The sequence below is a fragment of the Hyaena hyaena genome, unplaced genomic scaffold (assembly GCF_003009895.1).
Source record: "Hyaena hyaena isolate Hyena2069 unplaced genomic scaffold, ASM300989v1 scaffold_164, whole genome shotgun sequence".
Taxonomy (NCBI): domain Eukaryota; kingdom Metazoa; phylum Chordata; class Mammalia; order Carnivora; family Hyaenidae; genus Hyaena; species Hyaena hyaena.
In genome coordinates, this window is record NW_024080796.1 from 466,003 (window position 1) to 488,151 (window position 22,149).

Sequence of the window (22,149 nt, forward strand, 5' to 3'; positions counted from 1 at the left end):
CACCAATGATTACTCACCTACTTAATCCAAAATCTCAAAAAAAAAAAAAAAAAACAAACCCTCAGAACTGAGCATTAATACCAATACACCAATGTAGTTACTATGAAGAGTTTAACAAAATATCTGCATATAGCACCCTCTATTCTTGCTCTATTTTTTATAGTGGTACCTTAACTATCTTACCTAAACATGTAATTGTTACATACCATAACCCTCTCGATTTCAATCCTCCTTTAGTTTTCATACTACAAGTAATTATATAATTAATACTCTTCACCAAGCCTTTTTTTTTTTTTAATGTCTTGCTCATCATTTTGGTTGTCTAAAGCTCAGTCACTGGCGCATTTTCAAGAATGACTCAGGGAAAAAGTATTTCTTGACTTCCTGCTTGGTGGTAATAGTGTTATCTATAGCTTTATAAGAGAAAGCCAGTTATGATGGATAAAAAAGAAACTGCCTCACATTTTTACTCGAGTATGCTGAAAATATTATTCTACTTAATTCTGACATGAAGTGAAACTGTGAGAAAGTCTGATGCGAATTCAATTTTCTTTTCCTTTTAAATTTATGTTAGAGATCAAGAGAGTATTTTTTCTCTATAGAGTAATGTTACCACAATATGTCCTGGTGTTGTTTGCTTCAACTACTATTCTCAGGTACACAGTGTTCTCTTTTGAGCTATACTTTCATATCTTGTTTTAACTTTTCCTGAATTACAGTTTTTCTTACGTGTTCTATTCCCTTGCTTTGGTTATCTTCCTAAAAGAAGGATCTTTTATCTCTGTTGTTGTTTCTTCTTTGACTGTCTTCAATATTTGTCACTTCTCTCACACCTTTTTAAAATTTTTACATTTCACCTTGGTCTTTAAATTTTTCCTCCTTTTCAACTACTACTTAAAGATCTTTTCTGTTTATTCACTCTTGTGTCCCTTCTAGTTTAGCTATTTTTCTCAAATAACTTTTCTTCACTTATAAATTTTAGTTCTATCATTTCATTTCTGAACTTTCTCATTTTAATTTATTTTGATCTTTGACATGTGACATTGGTGTCTCAATCTGATTGTGCATTTTTAAATGGAGGTTTGATCTGCCCTACTGGCATATCTTTATGGGAGAGTTTTCTACGTAAGGACATTATTCTCTTCCTCATCCTTTTTCTTCGGCTTTATTGAAGTATAACTGACATAAAATTAAAAGGCATTTAAAGTGTACATGAGAGGGGGAAAGAGGTGATGGGCATGAAGAAGGGCATTTGTTGGAATAAGCACTGGGTGTTATATGGAAACCAACTTGACAATAAACAAAAAAAAATAAAGTAAAAAAAATAAAGTGCACATAGTGATGATACAACATAGACACGACATATACATAAATTGTAAAATGATCCCCCACATCTAGTTAATTATCACATCTCATGTATTTTTTGGTTTTGTTTGTTTTTCTTTTTGTTGGGGAGGGAGAAACATTTAGCAAATTTCAATTATATAGTACAATGTTATCAAGTATAAGGACAATGTTATGTATTAAATCCTCAAACCTTATTCATCTTCAATCTGAAAGTTTATATTACCTTTTACAAAACCTCTTCCTATTTACCTCACCCCTCATCCCCTGCAGCCACTTTTCTTCTCTTTGTCTCTATGAAATTAATTTTAGAAAGATTCCACATACATCTGATACCACATACATTTGTCTTTCTCTACTTGGTTCATTTCACTAAGTCTAATGGCCTCAAGGTCCACCCATTTATCAATCACAAACAGCAGGATGTCCTTCCTTCTTGTGGCTGAATGATATTGCATTGGATGTATACATACCATCACCTTCTTTATTCATCCACTGACAAACATAAATATTTCCAATGTACTGGGTATTATGAATAATGCTGCTATGAACATGGGAATGCAGATATCTCAAGATTCTATGTTGACTTCCTTTGGATATACACCCCAAAGTGGGATTACTGGATCACACAGTAATAATATTTTTAATTTTTTGAGGAGCCTCCATACTGTTCTCCATGCTAGCTGTACCAATATACAATCCCATCAACAGTGCAAAAGGGTTCCCTTTTCTTGACATCTTTGCCAATACTTACCTCAACTTTTTGATAACAGAAATTCTAAGAAGTGTGAGGTGATAACTAACTCTAGTTTTAATTTGCATTTCCCTGAGGATTAGTTATGTTGAGCACCTTTTCACATGCCTAATGGCCATCTCCAAGTCCTCTTTGGAAAAATTAAGTTCCTTTGAGCTTTTTTTTTTTTTAAAGTAGGCTTCATGTGCCTCAGGGAGCCAATACAGGGCTTGACCTCAGGACCTTGAGATCAAGATGTGAGCTGAGATCAAAAGTCAGATGCAGTCTTGATAAACTGTATGTTTCTAGGAATTTATCCATTTCTTCTAGGTTATTCAATTTGTCTGGCATATACTTGTTCACAGTAGTCTCCTCTGATCCTTTGTATTTGTGTGGTCTCAGTTGTAATGTCTACTCTTTCACTTCTGATTTTATTTCAGTCTTCTTTTTTGTTGTTAAGTCTAGCTAAAAGTTTCTCTATTCCAAAAGAGCTCTTAACTTGATTAGATAGAGCTTTTCTATTGTCTTTATAGTGTCTATTTCTTGAATTTCCACTCTAATTCTTTGGTATTTCCTTCTAGAAATTCTGGGCTTAGAATGTTCTTCTTTATCTAGTTCTTTGAGGAATCAATTTAGATTGAGATCTTTTGCTTCTTACTATAGGCATTTATCCCTATGAACTTCCCTCTTAGAACCGCTTTTGTTGTATCTCTTAAGTTTTGAGATGCTGCATTTGCATTTTCATTGGTCTCAGATATTTTTTATTTCCCTTTTGATTTCTTCCTTGACCCACAGATTATTCAGCCACCACATATCTGTAAATTTTCCAATTTTCTTTTTTTCAATTGAGGAATAATTGACATACATTATATTAGTTTCGGGTTCAATATAAGCATTCAATGTTTGTATATATTTTGAAATGAGCACCACAGTAAGTCTAGTTAATATCTATCACCACATACAGTTACAAAACATTTTTCTTGTAATGAGAACATTTAAGATTTACTCTTGGGCCCCTGGGTGACTCAGCTGGTTAAACATCCAATCTTGATTTCAGCTCAGGTCATGATCTTATGGTTTGTGAGACAGAGGCCCGTGTTGGAGCAGAGCCCACTTGAGATTCTCTCTCTCCCTCCCTCTGCCCTTCCCCTGCTCACTCACTCTCTCTCAAAATATATAAATAAACATTAAAAAAAGATTTATTCATAATAACTTTCAAGCATCCAATACAGTATTATGAACTGTAATCACCATGCTGTACATTACGTCTCCCTGACTTATTTTATAACTAAAATTTGTACCTTTTTCTTTTGACTCCTGTCATCCATTTTGCCCATGCCCCTCCACCTGCCTCTGGCAACCACCAATATGTTCTCTGTATCTATAAGCTTGGTTTTGTTTTTTTACATTCTACACATAAGTGAGTTCATATGGTATTTGTCTTTCTCTAACTTCTTTCACTTAGCATAATGCCCTTAAGGCCCATCCATGTTCACTCTAATGGTAAAATGTCATTCTTCTTAAAATTGACTAATATTCTTTTTTGGAATTCACCTCATTTTCTTCATCCATCCATCCATCCACCCATCCATCAAAGGGTACTCAGGTTATTTCCATATCTTGGCTATTATAAATAATGCTATAATAAACATGGGGGTGTATATATATTTTAAGCTAGTATTTTTGTTTTCTTCAAATAATCAGAAGTAGAATTGCCGGATCACATGGTAGTTCTATTTTTAATTTTTTGAGGAACTTTCATACTGTTTACCACAGTGGCTGTCCCAGTTTACATTCCCACCAACAGGGCACGAGAGTTCCCTTTTCTCCACATCCTCGCCAACACTTGTTATTTCTTGTCTTTTTCATAACAGCCATTCCAACAGGTATGAGGTGATAATTCTCCACTTTTCTTTTTGTAACTGATTTCTACTTTCATACCATTGTACTCAGTAAAATGCCAGATAGGATTTTAACCTTCTTAAATTTATTAACATTTGTCTGTGGACTAACATAACATCTATTTTGGAGAATGTTCCATATGTACTTAAGAAAAATGTGTGTTCTGGTGCTGCTGGATGAAATGTTTTTAAATATCTCTTAAGTCCACCTAGTCTAACAAGTAATTTAAGTCCTATTGATTTTCTGCCTCAATGACCTTTAAAGCTAAAGTGAGTCTTTTGTAGGCAGAATATAGTGAGACTTGTGTTTTTATCCATTCAGCCACTCTATGAGTTTTCATTAAAGAATTTCTATATGAAGTAAAAATTGATAGGTATAGACTTAATATTGCCATTTAGTTCATTGTGTTCTGGCTGTTTTGTATTTCATTTGTTCTTCTCTTGCTCTCTTACTTTGTGATTTGATCTTCTAGAGCAGTATGCTTAGATTCCTATTAATCTTTTCTCTATATACAATAGATTTTTGCTTTTGGTTACCAAGAAGCTTATGTAGGACATCTATCCCAGCAGGGCTCAGCACAGACAAAATAATCAGAATCACCCATATCCCAATCTTTCCCTGTAGGAAGTCTATTTCCCTGAAAGAAACCTGATGTAAGGCTTCTAATTTAGCAGATATCCAGGGGCTGACAACAATCATCCCAGGAGACCAGGGAGGTCTGCAGACACCACCTCCACCTTTTCTCTGTAGCCCAATCCAAATCTCCAGTATCTCCACACAATCAGCTTACATACACATTTGAAGCCTCAGCTTTTACAGATGCCACCCAAGGGATGGGACTCTGGATCACCTGTCTCTGAAAGCTAACAGGGTTTTACATTTATAAGTTGCACAGGGCTATACCAATGAAGGAGTCCTTAATGGGTATATACACCTGTATACCCAGGCTGTATACCTGGGCCCGATGCAAAAGGAGCAGGCAAAAATGTCCATCTCCAAGTCTCTCCCTGTAAGGTCCCTAAATTGTATACTTTCCCAGTTACTTCCCAGGGGATCCAGCTTCCAATCAGCCTGCATGTGCTGATGATGATCCTTCCCTCTGGAACACCTGATAAATCTGAGCACACTCTCAACTACTGGGAGCCACTAAGAAAAAAGTAGGCAGTTTGGGGGGCTGCCTGGGTGGCTCAGTCAGTTAAACGTCCAACTCTTAATCTTGGCTCAGGTCAAAATCTCACGGTTTGTGAATTCGAGCCCCGCATCAGGCTCTGTACTGATGGTGCACAGCCTGCTTGGGATTCTGTCTCTCCTTTTCTCTGTCTCTCCACCCACCGCTTGTGTTCTCTCTCTCAAAATAAATAAATAAACAAACAAACAAAAAAGAAGGCAGTTTGGGCAATAACACACGTTTGAGAGACAACCAAGAACTCACATCAGGCTGGTTGATAAGGTTCATGTCCTACAGAACACCATTCCATCAAAACTAGGGAGGTGTGGGTTTTGTTTGTTTTTGATCTAATGTGTAGAAACTAACACAGAGTCAAGAAATATGAAGAAACAGAAGAATATGTTCCAAACAAAAGAGCAAGACAAAACTCCAGAAACAGAGCTTAATGAAACAAAGATACACGATTTATTTGATAAAGAGTTCAAAATAACAGTCTTAAAGATGTTCACCTAGGTGAGCAGAACAATGCATGAAAAAAGTGAGAATTTTAACAGAGAGAGAAAATACAGGAAAGCACCAACAAAAATTATAGAGCTGAAGAATACAATATCTGAACTGAAAAATTCAAGAGAGGAGTTCAACATCAGACTAGATCAAGTAGAAGAAAGTAAATTCAAAGACAGGGCAGTAGAAGTCATCCAAAGAAACAGAAAGAAAAAACAATAAAAGTGAAAACAGCTTAGGGGGCTTTTTTAAATTTACTTTTTTTATTTTTGGAGACAGAGAGAGAGCACAAGCAGGGGAGGGGAAGAGAGAGAGGGAAAGACTCCCAAGCAGGCTCTGCGCTGTCAGTGCAGAGCCCAACACAGGGTTCGATCCCACAAACTGTGAGATCACAACCTGAGCCAAAATTAAGAGTCAGATGTTTAGCCGACTAAGCCACCCAGGTGTCCCAGATAGCTAAGGGAATTTTAGGAGACCAGCAAGTAGACCACTACTCCCATGGTAAGGGTCCCAGAAGGAGAGGACAAAAACCAAGGGTCAGGAAGTTTACTGAAAGAAAACGCCTGAAAACTGCCCTAATGTGGGAAAAGAAATAGACACCCAGATACAAGAAGCCCAGAAAGTTTCAAAAAAGATGAATCCAAAAAATCCTAATCCAAGATACATTTTAATTAAATTGTCAAACTTTAAAGACACAAAAGAGTCTCTTAAAAACAAAAGGAGAAAAAGAACTTGCTTCACACAAGGGAATCCTCGTAAGACCATCAGCATATTTTTCAGGAGAAACTTTGGAAGCCAGGAGAGGATGGCAAAATATATTCAAAGTGCCAGAAAGAGGGGGAACTGTCAACCAAGAATACTCTACCTGGCAAAGCTGTCTGAATGGAAGGAGAAATAAAGAATTTTCTAGAAAAGGAAAAGCAGGAGGAGTTTACCACCACTAGATCAGCCTTACAAGAAATGTTAAGAGGACTTCTCCAAGCTAAAACAAAAGAGCGTTAATTATTAACAAGAACACACAAAAGTATAAATCTCACTGGTAAAAAGTAAATATACGGGTAAATTCAGAATACTTTAATTTTGTAACACTGGTGGGTAAATCACTTATAAATCTAGTATGAAGGTTAAAAAATAAAAGTAGTAAAAGTAACTATAACGTATTAATGGATAAACAAGGTAAAAAGATGCAAATTGTGACAGAAACACTAAATGTGGGAGGGAGAGTAAAAACTATAAAGCTAAGATGCGTTCAAAGCTGTTATTAGCTTAAAATAGTTATAAATGTCAAATATTCTTTATAATAATTTTAGGTGAGATTTTACCTTGATACTGTTGTGTCTCTCATGTTTATGGAAAATTAGTTTTCCTGAATTTTTAGAAGATGGTGATCAAGGTAGTTTTTCTAGATTTACAGAACTCACTTGTCTGTTGTTTTCCTGTAATGTTAAACAATATGGCAGCTTCCTTTCTGAGACCTCCCAGCAGTTCCTCTGCTAATTCTTATCTGAACTTTCCCTTTTCTTCCTCCTCTGATCCTCTAATTTTTCCCTATTCTGCTCCATTTGATGCTAATATTGTATTCAATTTTGTTTCCACTCAGTGCAGTACTCTGTACTGGTAGAGAACTCTAGCAGCTCTGTTTCAAGAATTCTCTGGAGCCAGACTGCTCTATCTTCTTCTGGCTTTACCATGAACACACTGTACTTGGCCGATACTAGAATATCATTGGAGTATCAGCCATCGTCTCATTTCAGCTGCTGCTCTTAATATAGTCCACCAGTCCACCAAACTGTCTACTAAACAGTTGAAGCTATTTTGGAGGTCTCCTGTTTTTAAGTTCTATGAAATACCCCATTCAACTCTCTCTGCTTACTCCTGTACAACTAATACTATGGAGGTCTTGTGGCTGTTAGTGGTCTGCTCTTAGCTGCTTTTACTTCTGGATGCCTGATGTTAGTTTTATGGTACGCTTCTGGGTTTGCTATGTAGTTTAATTAGTTTTTGTGTGAGTATTCTGATAAAGTAAAAAAAAACAAAAGACAAAAAAAACACACCTATGGTATGACCACATTTACTTCTCAGCATCTCTCCCAAAGCCAAATTTGAAGTTCAAATAAAGCAATTATGTTTTTATATTCATCATATACTTCTTCTTTCCTTGATTTATTTCTAATTGTTATTAAACCATCTTGTAAGTCATTTCATTCTTTTTCAAAACAAAGCAAAAAAATCTTCCAACTCCATAGTTACAAAAACTTTATTTTAACAAATTATTTAAATCTTTCATGATTTTCAATACTTCTAAATGCTTCCTGAGTCATGGTTCAGATAACTTACAAATGTTTACACTTGGAAAAATTCCTTCAACTATCTAAGGGTTCTCTGTTTCTCTTGAGGTCTTAAGAATGAGACCACTAGAAAACAAAATAATCATTCAAACACAAGAACATATATAGAAAGTGTCCTTAAAATTCTGAACATGATCTGACAAGAAATTCCATGCTTATGGGGCGCCTGGGTGGCTCAGTCCATTAAGCGTCCGACTACAGCTCAGGTCATGATCTCACGGTTTGTGGGTTCAAGCCCCACGTTGGGCTCTGTGCTGACTGCCAGCTCAGAGCCTGGAGCCTGTTTCAGAGTCTGTGTCTCCCTCTCTCTCTGACCCTCCCCTGCTCTGGCTGTCTCTCTCTCTCTCTCTCTCAGAAATGAATAAAAACATTAAAAAGAAAAAAAAAAGAAAGAAATTCCATGCTTGTGTTTTATAACTTTGTCTTCTTTGAATACTGGTATGCCGCACGCATTCAGATTTTCTCCTAGTCTAGGGGTCAGCAAACTACAGCCCACTGATTTATCATATGTTTTGTAAATAAAGTTTTACTGAAATACAGCCAAGCCCATCCCTTACGTGTGTGTGTGTGTGTGTTTTACAAGAGAGTATGACTAGGGAAGGGGGTAGTAGGAGAGAGAGAGAGAGAGAGAAAGAGTCTCAAGCAGGCTCATGCTCAACATGGAGCCCAACGAGGGGCTTGATCCCACAACCCAAATCAAGATTATGAGATTATGACCTGAACCAAAATCAAGAGTTCGATGCTCAATCCACTGAACCAACCAGATGCCCCTTTGTAAAAAAAAAAAAAAAAAAAAAAAAAAAAAATTTTTTTTTAACTTATACATTATCTGCAGCTGCTTTCACACCACAACAGCATAGGCAGGCAGTTGCAAAAGAGATCATATAACCCACAAAGCCTAAAATATTTGCTGTCTGCCCCACTGCTAGTCTCAAGATGTATCAGGTGAGCTTCCACGGGCAGCACCTGGGGGCTCTATGGGTAATTCTGAGTAGGATGACTGTGGTACTGGGTGTCCAGAACACTGCAGGATATTTAGCATCTCTGCCCCCCCCCATAAATTAAATGCTAACAGCACTTTCAGCCCTTGTTAACCCAAATTCCCCACACTATGGGAGAGAGTAGAAGTAATATCCTTGATTGAGAAGCACTGAAGAACTAAATTAGCTCAGAGTTTAAAAAAAAGAAGAAAAGAAAAGAAAAAATATAGTCCATACATTCTAAATCCTATCAAGATAGATGAAACATAGTTACCTTTTGTCAAGAGCAAACTAAAAGTCTACGCTTCTTCCTCTTTGACACTTGGCCAACAATACATAAATCCATTCATATTAAAATTAGGCTTTTATAATTTGATTATGATATCAAAACACTATGATGTTTACTTAAAGTTTAAAAATAAACTTAACAATCTTACCGATTTGTTCCATCCAGATTTGATTTGTGGATGAAATTGAGTTTTGCATCTGCCCAATAAAGCTTCTGTTCTTCATAATCCAAAGTCAGTCCATTTGGCCAGTAAATTTCAGTGTTTATTATAATGAAGCGATTTGAACCATCCATTCCAGCACGTTCTATCTTTGGTACTTCTCCCCAGTCTGTCCAGTACATGAACCTAAAAACCATATAAACATATAAACCCATGGCATAAGCAGGGTAATACCCAAGTATTTTATAACTATCACGATTAGATAAAGAAAGCTCCCTCAGGAACACTAAAATTAAAACCCCTGGGTATTATCAAAATTTTAATAATTTACCTTTTTGTCACCACCATAGTAATGACTGAATCAGGCAAGTACTGTCAAGCATGCAAAAACCATGTGATCAAAGTTTATTAAGAAAAAGGGTATTCACACTCTCAGTGTATCTCCCCACAGGTTACTTATTAATGACAAGGGGAAAACAGTAACTTTAGAGAAAATAAACTTGGTGAATACTACCTTAAACACATCACCTAAGTTTATATCATCAATGAGAGGGAACAAACTGGTGTCACATACATGATACACTGGAAAGGATATGCCATCTTTCATGCAGATTCTCTTACATAGTATCTGCCAAAAAATGTATAACCTGAACACAATTATGAAGAAGTGGAGAAAACAAAATTGTGAAACATTCTATAAAACAAATGGCCTTTGAAAATATCAATGTCATGAAAGTCAAAGGAAGGCTGAGAAGCTAATCCAGATTAGAGGAGAATAATAAGACATGGTAACTACATAAAGTGCATGGTTGCGCTGATTAGTTGAGGAAAATGCTATGAAAACATTGTTAGGAAACTGGGAAAATCTAGGGGACTATCAAATTATATAATAGAAATGTACTAATGTTACTTTCCTAAATATGATCTTTGTACTGTGTGGTTAGGAGTTTATTGTACCATTTTTGCTTCTATTCTACAAGTTTGAAATTTTTTTCAAAATAAAAAAATGGAAGTCTATGAATAATAGTCACTTTCCAGAGGAGAAAAGAAAACTTTCCTTGTTAAAAGTAAAATTCTTAATGTGTTACATTTCAATTAAAGGCATATTTTTAAAAAGTTAAAGACAGTACTCTGAATTAGATATGAGGTACTCAAATAAACATGTTCAAACAATTGAAATTCAGGTATAAATTTTACTCAAAAAAAGTATTGGAATGGTAATACGAAAATGATTCCACTTGTACAAGTAGATATGTCATATAAACTGCTTCCTCAGGGGAATTATGGGAAGAGAGTATCAGGTAGAGGACAGAACACTTCCTAGATACAAGGCATTGTGCTAATGGTTTTACATAATCTCATTTATACCTTATAGCAGTGTTATGAAATATTATTTGTCCATCACTGTATTTCAGATGAAACAACTCAGAAAAGATAGCATATTGCTTAAAGTCACACAGCTAATTAATGTGGAACAGAAATTCAAACCCACCTCTCCCAGATTCCAAAGTCAATGCTTTTGCCAAAGGTCAGCTTGATTTGTAAGGAATAGAGAAGGCAGTGTCCCCTAAAATGAGGATACTGACTGGATATTGTCCAGAATGAGGAAGAGAATGATCAGATTTGTGCAAGATAAAATTATATAAAAAAGTGAGTCAGACAATTTTAGACCATCTTAAAAATTTCTTGGTTTTGTTCTAAGAGCAACATATAAACACTTGAAGACTTTTAAGAATAGATGTGAAATCACTAGCTTTGTGAGGTTTGGAGGAGTGGAGCAGCCAAGGGGGAGGAGAGTGGCTGTAGTATAGAAAAAGACTGGAGACAAACAAGAAGAAGAAAAAAAAAAAAAAAAGAATACAGAGAGCCCAAAGCTCCCAAAACGGCTCTGTGAGGAACTCAGCAAATCCTCTCCTCTAAAACCAAAAGAGAAAAGACCAAAAAACAGACAGTCAAAAGTAATTAGAGTCTCTGAAAACTGATCAAAGGGTAAATGAGAAGCATTTATTCAGGAAAATCTACTACATCTCAGGAGGAAATGTGATATTTCAGCCAGAAGTTATGAACACCCCATCCACCCTGCTGAGCGTGTGGCACACCTTAGCAGACATGGCAGACCCTAAAACTTGTCAGCTAACTGGCCCTGCAAGAGGAAACTGACTTTACTTGAAGCAAGTAATGGAAAAGCCTATGCCCAGGGATGCTGTCAAAAACAGGAGTGCTCTCCATGGCAAACACATCAGAGAGGGCTATTATCTCAAGCAATACTGATCCAAAAATATAACGTAATGTGAGTAAATTTTACTTTATTTTTTTGTAACGGATGTAAGACTTTACTAGATACAGAATGCTCAGTTTCATCAATCATCAGGGAAATGCAAATTAAAACCACAGTGAGATACCACCGAACACCCACTAGAATGGTTAACATTTAAGACTAACAATACTAGGGCTCCTGGGTGACTCAATTGGTTGCGTGTCCGACTCCTGATTTGGGCTCAGGTCACAATCCCAGAGTCGTGGGATCAGGCTACGAGCAGGGTTTGGAGCCTCCTTGAGATTCTCTCTCTCTCTCTCTCTCTCTCTCTCTCTCTCTCTCTCTCTGTCCCTCTCCGCCATTTGTGTGCTCTCTATAAAATGAAATAAAAAATAAAATAAAACATTAAAAAAATACAAGACTAATAATACTAAGTGTTGGTGAGAATGGAGCAAGTGGAACTCTCATACACCACTAGTATAATCACTCTGGAAAACAGTCTGGCAGTTTCTTATAAAGTTAAATATACATCTAACTCTATGAACCAGCAATTCTACCTTTAGCTATTTATCCAAGGGAAATGAAAACATATCCACAAATAACCCAGTTAAGAAATGGGCAGATAGCATGAATAGAGACACTCTTCCAAAGAAGATATCCAGATGGCTAACAGACACATGAAAAAATGCTCAACATCACTAAGGGAAATACAAATCAAAACCACAACCTCACACTTGTCAGAATGGCTAAAATTAACAACACAAGAAACAACAGGTGTTGGTGAGAATGCAGAGAAAGGGGAATCCTGTGGCACTGTTGGTGGGAATGCAAACTGATAGAGCCACTCTAGAGAACAGTATGGAGGTTTCTCCAGAAACTAAAAATACAACTATCCAGCAACTGAACTACTAGGTATTCACCCAATGGATACAAAAATACTGATTCAAAGTGCTACATGCACCTCAGTGTTTAAAGCAGCATTATCAACAATAGACAAACTACAGAGAGTGCCCAATGTCCATCAACTGATGAATGGATAAAGATGTGGTGTACACACACACACACACACACACACACACACACACACACAGAGAGAGGGGGGGGGGGGGGGGGAATATTACTCAGCCATCAAGAAGAATGAAATCTTGCCATTTGCAATGATGTGGATGGAGTTAGAAAATATGCTAAGTGAAATAAGTCAATCATAGAAAGACAAATACCATATTATTTCACTCATGTGGAATTTAAGAAACAAAACAGATGAACCTATGGGAAGGCAGGGGAGGTGGGGAGAGAAGAGATGGAAATAAACAAACCACATGAGACTTAATGACAAAGGACAAACTGAGAGTTACTGGAGGGAAGGTAGATGGGGAAAAGGCAAAATAGGTGATGAACATTAAGAAGGGCACTTGTTAGGATAAGCACTGGGTGTTATATGTAAGTGACAAATCAATGTAAGTGACAAATCACTGAATTCTACTCCTGAAACCAATCTGCACTTTATATTAATCAACTGAACTTTACATTTAGAAAAAAAGACATTATCTACACAACAATTTTACATGCTAGTTCACAGAAACTTTACTCATAATAGCTAAAGTCTAGAAACAACACAAATATCCATTAATAGGATGATATACAAATTCTGGTATATTCATGCAATGGAATTCTACTTAGCAATACAAAACAACAACAACAACAACATTACACTCAATAAAAGGATGAATTTTTAAAATTAGTATGAACAAAAGCAGCCAGACTCAAAAGAGTACCTACTTCATGACTCTTTTCTATGAAGTTCCAGGTTCGCAAAACTAATCTATAGTGACAGAAATCAGTAGTTACTAGGTAGAAGCAGAGGTTGACTTGAAAGGGGCTCAGGCAGCTTTCTGGAATGATGTGATGAAAAATTTAGTGGGAGTAATGGTAGGCATATACATGTACTAAAACACCAAGCTACAAATGTAAAAATATGCAAATTTCCGTATATAAATTGTATCTCAATAAAAGTCCTTAAAGCACAAATAAGATGCAGCCCCCTGGGTGGCTCAGACGGTTGAGCCAGGTCCTCATCTCACAGCTGGAGCCTCACAACGGGCTCTGTGCCAACAGCTCAAAGTCTGGAGCCTGCTTTGGATTCTGGGTCTCCCTCTCACTCTGCCCCTCCCCAAATCGCGCTCTCTCTCTCTCTCTCTCTCTCTCAAAGATAAACATTTTTTTAAAATGCTAGGGGCATCTAGGTAGCTCAGTCGATTAAACATCTGACTTTGGCTCAAGTCATTATTTCATGGTTTGTGGGTTCGAGTCCCACATCAGACTTTATGCTGACAGCTCCGAGCCTAGAGCCTGCTTCAGGTTCTGAGTCTCCATCTCCTTCTGCTCCTCCCTCACTCATGCCCTATCTCTGTCTCTCAAAAATAAATAAATGTTTTAAAAAAATGCTAAAGCTAATTCAAAGGTTCCTTCCTTTCTATAGAAGCCTTTCCTAGCTTGCCCTGAGTTACTCCCTCCGAGGTGCTCCCACAGCACGTTTCACTGTGCTATAGTACTTATCCCAAGTTGTATATAAACTATGAAGAATTCACATGGACTGATCATAAGTGATTTTACAGATTATCAAGGTGTACATAGCAGTAAGTGTACTATTTTGTACAATAAAATTTAGGTAGCTCTACAAGTTGTCATTTTCCTAAATAAGTATTAAACTTAGAATAAGAATTCAGTGTCTAGTTTTTGGTGAAATAAAAAGTTGCTACCGTGAGGGGAATCCAACATGGCATAGAAGCACGGGGAACGGAAGTTCCCTCATCTCTCACACACAGCAGTGTTGAGGCCAAAGGACTTTTGAATTCCAAGAGTCCCGGCCTCAGAGTGACAGGGACATCTCCAAGAGCCCATGGGAACAACCTGGAAGGCCACAGGTGCGTAACTGCAAACTGAGGAGATAAAACAGGCAGCGCAGGCACAGAGGGAAGGGATCCCCCTTCTGTGGAGAGACAAAGGGAAAAGAAAGAGAGGCTGTGAAAGTGTAGGACTATATTTGCACAAGAGAAAAACCATGGACCTGGATCAGAGGAAAATGAAGATCCTATTTCTAACTGCAGGGCTTTCTCCGGACTGGGGCTGGCTGCCCTGTTCACGTACCTGGGGAAGAGGGGAGCCAACCCCTGGCTCAGTAACTAGTTCAGAGACGCAGTCTGCAGTGGGAAAAAGCAAGCCTCTCCCTCCAGTGCTGTGGGAAGAAGGTGTATAACCGTTCAAAGGACAAAAGACCCTGCGCCCAGCAGCCAGAGGCCAGGGTGGAAGGCACTTCCCCGAAGCGGGGGCACGTAGCGGGACCCTTTACAACACGGAGGTCTGAATCCCAGCCTAGCAGTAGGGAGGTGCCAGGGAGGTGAAGGGAGTCCGGGGAGCAGGACAAACTGCCTCATTCGCACCCGCACAGCACTGTCAGGAGGCCACTCATGGGTGGGGGCGGAGTGGTACTCCCCCGGAATTGGGGCATGCAGAGCTGGACCCCTTAAGACATCTGGGTTTGAATCCCAGATGAGCCCCTGGGAGAAGCACAAGAGACTGTGGGTGAAAGAGGCGGCGGGGAACCAGCCTGCTCACACCTGCTCAGCACTGTGAGGATGGCCTGAACAGAGTGGTTTGGGACACCTGGTCTGGGGAGGAGAGACTGGGATGTCGCCATTTTTCTCCCCATCACCAACAAGGTGGGGCTTCAGGGATCCAACAGCGGGCCCACAGTGGAGGTGGGACCATCTACACCAAACCACGCCCCTCCGTGCCTGGTAAGTGTCTATCTACCAGAGCAAGGCGGAACGCTGACCAACCAGACAGCCCCTCCTCCAGACCAGTGCTGCCACTACCAGGTCCAAGACACCCAGAGGTTTTGCATTTTCTGATTTAATTCTTGGACAATTCTTATTATACATATTTTCCCCCTTCCCTTTCTCCTTTTTATTTCTTTTCTCCTCTAGTTTGGCTATTCCGGTTGTTGGTTTGTTTAAGAAGACATATTTAATCTATTCTCTTTACACATGTTCTCTATCTCTTTTATGTTCCTCTCCCTCTCTCTGGATTAAGCCATATAGTTTCTCTGCCTGGTCAATTTTCTTTTCTTTTCTTTCCCTGCCCCCGTGATTTCTCTCTTTGTATGGGTTAAGGCCTCTACCACCACTACCAACCAGCCCCCTTTTTTCTTTCTTTCTTTTTAAAACAATTTTTTTTCCAGGGTTACTTCAATGAACAAATCAAAGCACACCTGGTGGAGGGTCCAAACCATCAGTACGAGTAGGGAGATAAAGCAACCAGAGTCACAACAACAGAGAGCATGTAGCACCTTTCAAAAGACACTTTCTGTGGGACGCCTGGGTGGCTTAGTCGGTTAAGCGTCCGACTTTCACTTAGGTCACGATCTCGCGGTTCGTGGGTTCGAGCCCCGCGTCGGGCTCTGTGCTGACTGCCAGCTCAGAGCCTGGAGCCTGTTTCAGAGTCTGTAACTCCCTCTCTCTCTGACTCTCCCCTGCTCACGCTGTCTCTCTCTCTCCTAGAAAGAAATAAATAAAAAAATAAAATAAAATAAAACAAAAGACACTTCCTGAAAGGCCAAGCCCTGGACAGTGTATGACCCCTCTTTAATACAGTAGTGCTCACAGGTGCAGGATACATAACAAGCTTTTAAAACACATAAAGGACAGCAAACTAGCCAAAATGAAGAAACAGAAGAATTCTCCTCAAAAGAAATTCCAGGAAGAAATGACAGCTAAAGAACTGATCAAAACAGATATAAACAATATAAGTGAACAAGAATTAATAATAATAGTCAGAAGATTAATTGCTGGGCTTGGAAAAAAGCATAGAAGACAGCAGAGAATCTATAGCTGCAGAGATCAAGGAACTAAAAAATAGTCATGATGAATTAAAAAATGCTGTGAATGAGGTGAATAAACTGGAGGTGGTGACAACAAGGATTGAAGAGGCAGAGGGAAGAATAGTGAACTAGAAGACAAAATTATGGGAAAAGATGAAGCTGAGAAAAAGAAAAAAAATTCTAGACCATGAGGGAGAATAAGAGAACTAAGTGATTCAATGAACCATAATAATATCTGTATCATAGGAGTTCCATAAGAAGAAGAAGAGAGAGAGAAAGGGACAGAAAGTGTACTTAAACAAATCATAGCTGAGAACTTCCCCAATCTGGGAAAGGAAACAGACACTGAAATCCAGGAGGCACAGAGAACTTCCTTCAGACCTAACAGAAATCAATCTTCTGCAGGACATATCATAGTGAAACTAGTAAAATACCAAAGATAAAGAGAGAATTCTGAAAGCAGCTAGGATAAATGGGCCTTAACCCACAAAGGTAGACACATCAAGGGTAGTAGCAGACCGATCTACTAAAACTTGGCAGGCCAGAAGGAAGTGGCAGGAAATGTTCAATGTGCTGAATAGGAAAAATATGCAGCCAAGAATCCTTTATCCACCAAGGCTGTCAGTCAGAAGAGGAGAGAGAAAGGTTTTCCCAGACAAACAAAACCTGAAGGAATTCATCACCACTAAACCAGCCCTATAAGAGATCCTGGTGGGGGGGGCGGGGGGGAGGAGGGGGGCGCGGGGACGGACTCTAAGTGGAATGTTACAAAGACTATAAAGGATCAGAGACATCACCACAAGCATGAAACCTACAGATAACACAATGACACTAAATCCATATCTTTCAATAATAACACTGAATGTAAATGGACTTAATGCTCGAATCAAAAAACAAGGGTATCAGAATGGATTAAAAAAAACAAGACCCATCTATTTGCTGTCTACAAGAGACCCATTTTAGACCTGAGGACACCTTCAGATTGAAAGTGAGGAGATGGAGAACCATCTATCATGCTACGCAAAGTCAAAAGAAAGTTGGAGCCATATTTGTATCAGACAAACTAGATTTTAAACTAAAGGCTGTAACAAGAGATGAAGAAGGGCATCATAATAATAGAGGTCTAGCCATCAAGAAGAGCTAACAATTATAAATGTTTCTTCCCCTAACTAGGTACACCCAAATATATATATATATATATATATATATATATGTATGTATCAATCACAAACATATGCAATCTTATTGATAAGAATGTGGTAATTGCAGGGGACTTTAATACTCCACTTATAGCAATGGACTGATCATCTAAACAGAAAATAAAGAAACAGTGGCCCTGAATGATAAACTCGACCCAGATAGACTTGAGAGATATATTCATAACTTTTCATCCAAAAGCAGAATACACATTCTTCTCTAGTGCACATGGAATATTCTCCAAGATAGATCACATATGGGATCACAAAACAGTCCTCAATAAATAAAAAAGAATTGAGATGATACCATGCACATTTTTAGATCACAATGCTATGAAACCTGAAATCAACCACAGGAATAAGTTTGGAAAACCTCCAAATGCAGGGAGGTTAAAGAATATCCTACTAAAGAATGAATGGGTCAATAAGACAATTAAAGAAGAAATTTAAAAATATATGGAAACATATGAAAATGAAAACACAGAAGTCCAAACCCTTTGGGATGCAGCAAAGGCAGTCCTAAGAGGAAAATACACTGCAATCCAGGACTATCTCAAGAAACAAGAAAAATCCCAAATACCAAATCTAACAGCACACCTAAAGGAACTAGAAGGAGAGCAGCTAGAATACCCCAAACCCAGCAGAAGAAGAGAAATAATAAAATCAGAGCAGAAATAAATAATACAGAATCCAAAAAAAAACAGAACAGATCAATGGAACTAAGAGCTGGTTTTTTTGAAAAAATAAACAAAACTGATAAATCCCTAGACAGACTTCTCAAAAAGAAAAGAGGACCCAAATAGATAAAAATCACGAATGAAACTGGACTTATCACAACCAACCCCTCAGAAATACAAACAATTATTAGAGAATACTATGAAAAATTACATGCCAACAAACTGGACAACTTGGAAGAAATGGACAAATGCCTAGACACCCACACACTACCAAAACTCAAACAGGAAGAAATAGAAAATTTGAACAGACCTATAACTAGTGAAGAAATTGAATCACTTATCAAAAATCTCCCAAAAAATAAGAGTCCTGGGCCAGATGGTTTCCCAAGGGAATTCTACCAGACATTTAAAGCAGAGTTAATACCCATCCTTCTCAAGCTGTTTCAAAAAATAGAAATGGAAGGAAAACTTCCAGACCCCTTCTATGAAACCTTGATTCCCAAACCAGCAGAGACCCTATTTAAAAAGAGAATTACAGGACAATATTTCCTGATGAACATGGATGCGAAAATTCTCAACAAGATACTGGCAAATCAAATTCAACAGCATATAAAAAGAAATACTCACCATGATCAAGTGGAATTCATTCCTGGGCTGCAGGACTGGTTCAATATTTTCAAATCAATCAATGTGATACATCACATTAATAAAAGAAAGGATAAGAAACATATGATCCTGTCAATAGATGCAGAAAAAGCATTTGACAAAATACAGCATCCTTTCTTAATAAGAACCCTCAAGGAAGCCAAGATAGAAGGAACATACCTAAACATCATAAAAGCCATGTATGAAAAGCCCACAGCTAATATCATTCTCAAAGGGGAAAACATGAGAACTTTCCCCGAGATCAGGAACATGACAGGAATGTCCACTTTCATAAGTGCTGTTTAACACAGTGTTGAAGTCTTAGCCTCAGCAATCAAACAAAATGAAATAAAAGGCATCAAAATTGGCAAAGAAGTCAGGAAGTCAAATTTTCACTTTTTTGCAGATGACATGATACTCTACATGGAAAACTCCAAAGATCCCACCAAAAGCTGCTGGAACTGATATAAGAATTCACCAAAGTCGAAGGATACAAAATCAGTGTATAGAAATCAATTGCATGGGGCGCCTGGGTGGCTTAGTCGGTTAAGCTTCCGACTTTCGCTTAGGTCATGATCTCGCGGTTCGTGGGTTCAAGCCCCGCGTCGGGCTCTGTGCTGACTGCCAGCTCAGAGCCTGGAGCCTGTTTTGGAGTCTGTGACTCCTTCTCTCTCTGACCCTCTCTTGCTCACGCTGTCTCTCTCTCTCTCCTAGAAATAAATAAAAAACATTTAAAAAATTAAAAAAAAAAAAGAAATCAATTGCATTTCTATACACCAAGAATGAAGCAACAGAAAGAGAAATCAAGACACCGATCCCATTTATAACTGCACCAAGAACCATAAAATATCTAGGAATAAACATAACCAAGATATATGCTGAAAACTATAGAAGACTTCTGAAGGAAACTGAAAAAAGACAAAAGGAAATGATACTTAATCAAGCTAGTAAATGTTAACAGTTGTCAATGAAAGCTTACCAGAGGAACAATACTTTTATTTAGGCAGTTCCCAAAATGAGAAATAGCATTCCAGGAAGACACAGCATGTGCTGAAGACATCAGAAGTCATGACACATTCAAGAAAGAGCATGACTGGTAAAGCTGCAGAATGTAGTGTATTGTGGGGGGCACCTGGCCACAAAAGAAATCCCATAGAAGGGATCTATTCTGCTGTGCAAAGAAGCCTGAACTGCATGACCTGTAGGTTATGCAAAAGTATTTAAGACTCTATACAGAAAATTAGTGCAGTAAGATTATCCTTTTAATCACTAGTGATAAGGTGAAGAAATTAAAGAAAAGTAAAACACAAAACTTCTGAAATATTCCAAATGAGAACTGATGAAAACAAAAGTGGAAAGATGGATCAATGTAGGAGAAGAAAGATAAATGACAGCAGGATGGCTCTCAAGAGTTGGCAAATGTGAGGGGTGCCTGGGTGGCTCAGTTGGTTAGGCGTCCGACTTTGGCTCAGGTCATGATCTTGCAGTTGATGAGTTCAAGCCCCGCATCAGGCTCTGTGCGGACAGCTCAGAACCTGGAGCCTGCTTCTGATTCTGTCTCTCCCTGGCTCTCCGGCCCTCCCCTGCTCACGCTCTCTGCCCCACCCCCCAAAAAAGAAATAAACATGAAAAAAAAGAGTTGGCAAATGTGAATGAGTGTCATTCAACAAACTATGAAATAGAGACAGAGTTTAGGGGGCAATATGATGACTTCAGAGAAGGATGAAATGGGCATCTTTACCTCATTGTTTTTCCTTCTACAACCAGGGAACCAGTCAATAGAGTAAAAGAAAAATTAGTGTAAAAGTCAGGAGAGTTGGTCAGAAAAGGTAAATAAAATAAAAAGGATCTTACTAGTAAAACAAAGAAAAAAAAGTTGGACTACAGGAATAGGGCAAAAGTAACTGCAATAAAAAGCTTCATGTGAAACCAAACCAGCCCCAAAGTGTAAGTCATGCCACAATCTAAGAACATAATGTGATAGATATAAGGTGAAACTATAATCAGTGAAAAAAATTGTGACTACTCTAATGAGAGTGGGAAAAAAAGGTGTCATGCGAAATTCATACTCGCTTCCTCTTCCAGATCCCTGAACCAGCTCTATCTTACTTTGGTTAGTAAATTACGCTTTGAAGTAAAGTGGAGGTTGGAGGATTCAAGGATATGTTTCCTGATAGAAACTACAAAGAAAAAAAGAACTGTGAAGAAACCCGCTATAATTCTATGCTTTCCCTCTACTTGACTGTGATCATATGATCATATAATATTTTAATAAGTGGTGATTAAAAGACAGTGAAAACATTTACTTTAGAGGATTTGTTTTTAAAGAAAATGTACAGTAACCAGATGAAAAAGATTCTACTACTAAGGGACAAGAAAGAACAAGGGTATGGCTTCCATCATAACAGAATTCTACATATATAAACTGGTTATCCTGGAGAAAACTAGGTTGATAAGAATGACCTTTAAACACCCCAGTCTAGTTAACTAATTTTAAAAAGTTAGACATAATATAAAGAATAAACTTAATTCAGAAATAATACTAATATTCCATTAGAAAGTTTATAAACCTAGAAATAAACAACATACTAAATCCATTTAATTCCCTACTATTATCAAACAAAATGCTAACTATAGTACAGGCATACCTTGTTAAATTGCGTTTCACAGATACTATGTTTTTTTTGTTTTGTTTTTATAAATTAAAGGTTTGTTACAACACTATATCATGAAAGTCTATGAGAACCATTTTCCAACAGCACTTTCTCACCTCATGTCTGTCACACTTTAGTAATTCTACAAATATTTCAACTTTTCATCACTATTATATTTGTTATGGTGATCTGTGATCATCACTCACTTTGAAAGCTCAAATGGTGTAAGCATTTTTTAGCAACATTTTTTAATTAAGGTATATACATTGTTTAGACAAAATGTTAGTGCACATTTAATAGACTACAGTATAGTGTAATTATTTTATGTGTACTGGCAAACCAAAAAGTTCACTTGACTCACTTCACTGTGATACTCATTTTACTTCTGTAGTATGGAACTGGACCCCCAATAT

The 22,149-nt window shown here is 37.9% G+C and overlaps 1 protein-coding gene across 3 annotated transcripts in view; it reads right to left on the bottom strand.

The window, feature by feature from the left end:
- The window catches only part of LRP6 (LDL receptor related protein 6), a 179,677-nt gene that overhangs the window by 101,404 nt on the left and 56,124 nt on the right, over positions 1–22,149 (bottom strand). For all 3 annotated transcript variants that reach the window (XR_005529788.1, XM_039239926.1, XM_039239925.1), the window contains exon 3: positions 9,417–9,614. Coding sequence is in view for 2 of the 3 variants with exons in the window: in XM_039239926.1 (XP_039095857.1) it covers positions 9,417–9,614 (198 nt within the window). In the remaining variant the exon portion in view is untranslated. The remainder of the gene's footprint in view (positions 1–9,416; positions 9,615–22,149) is intronic.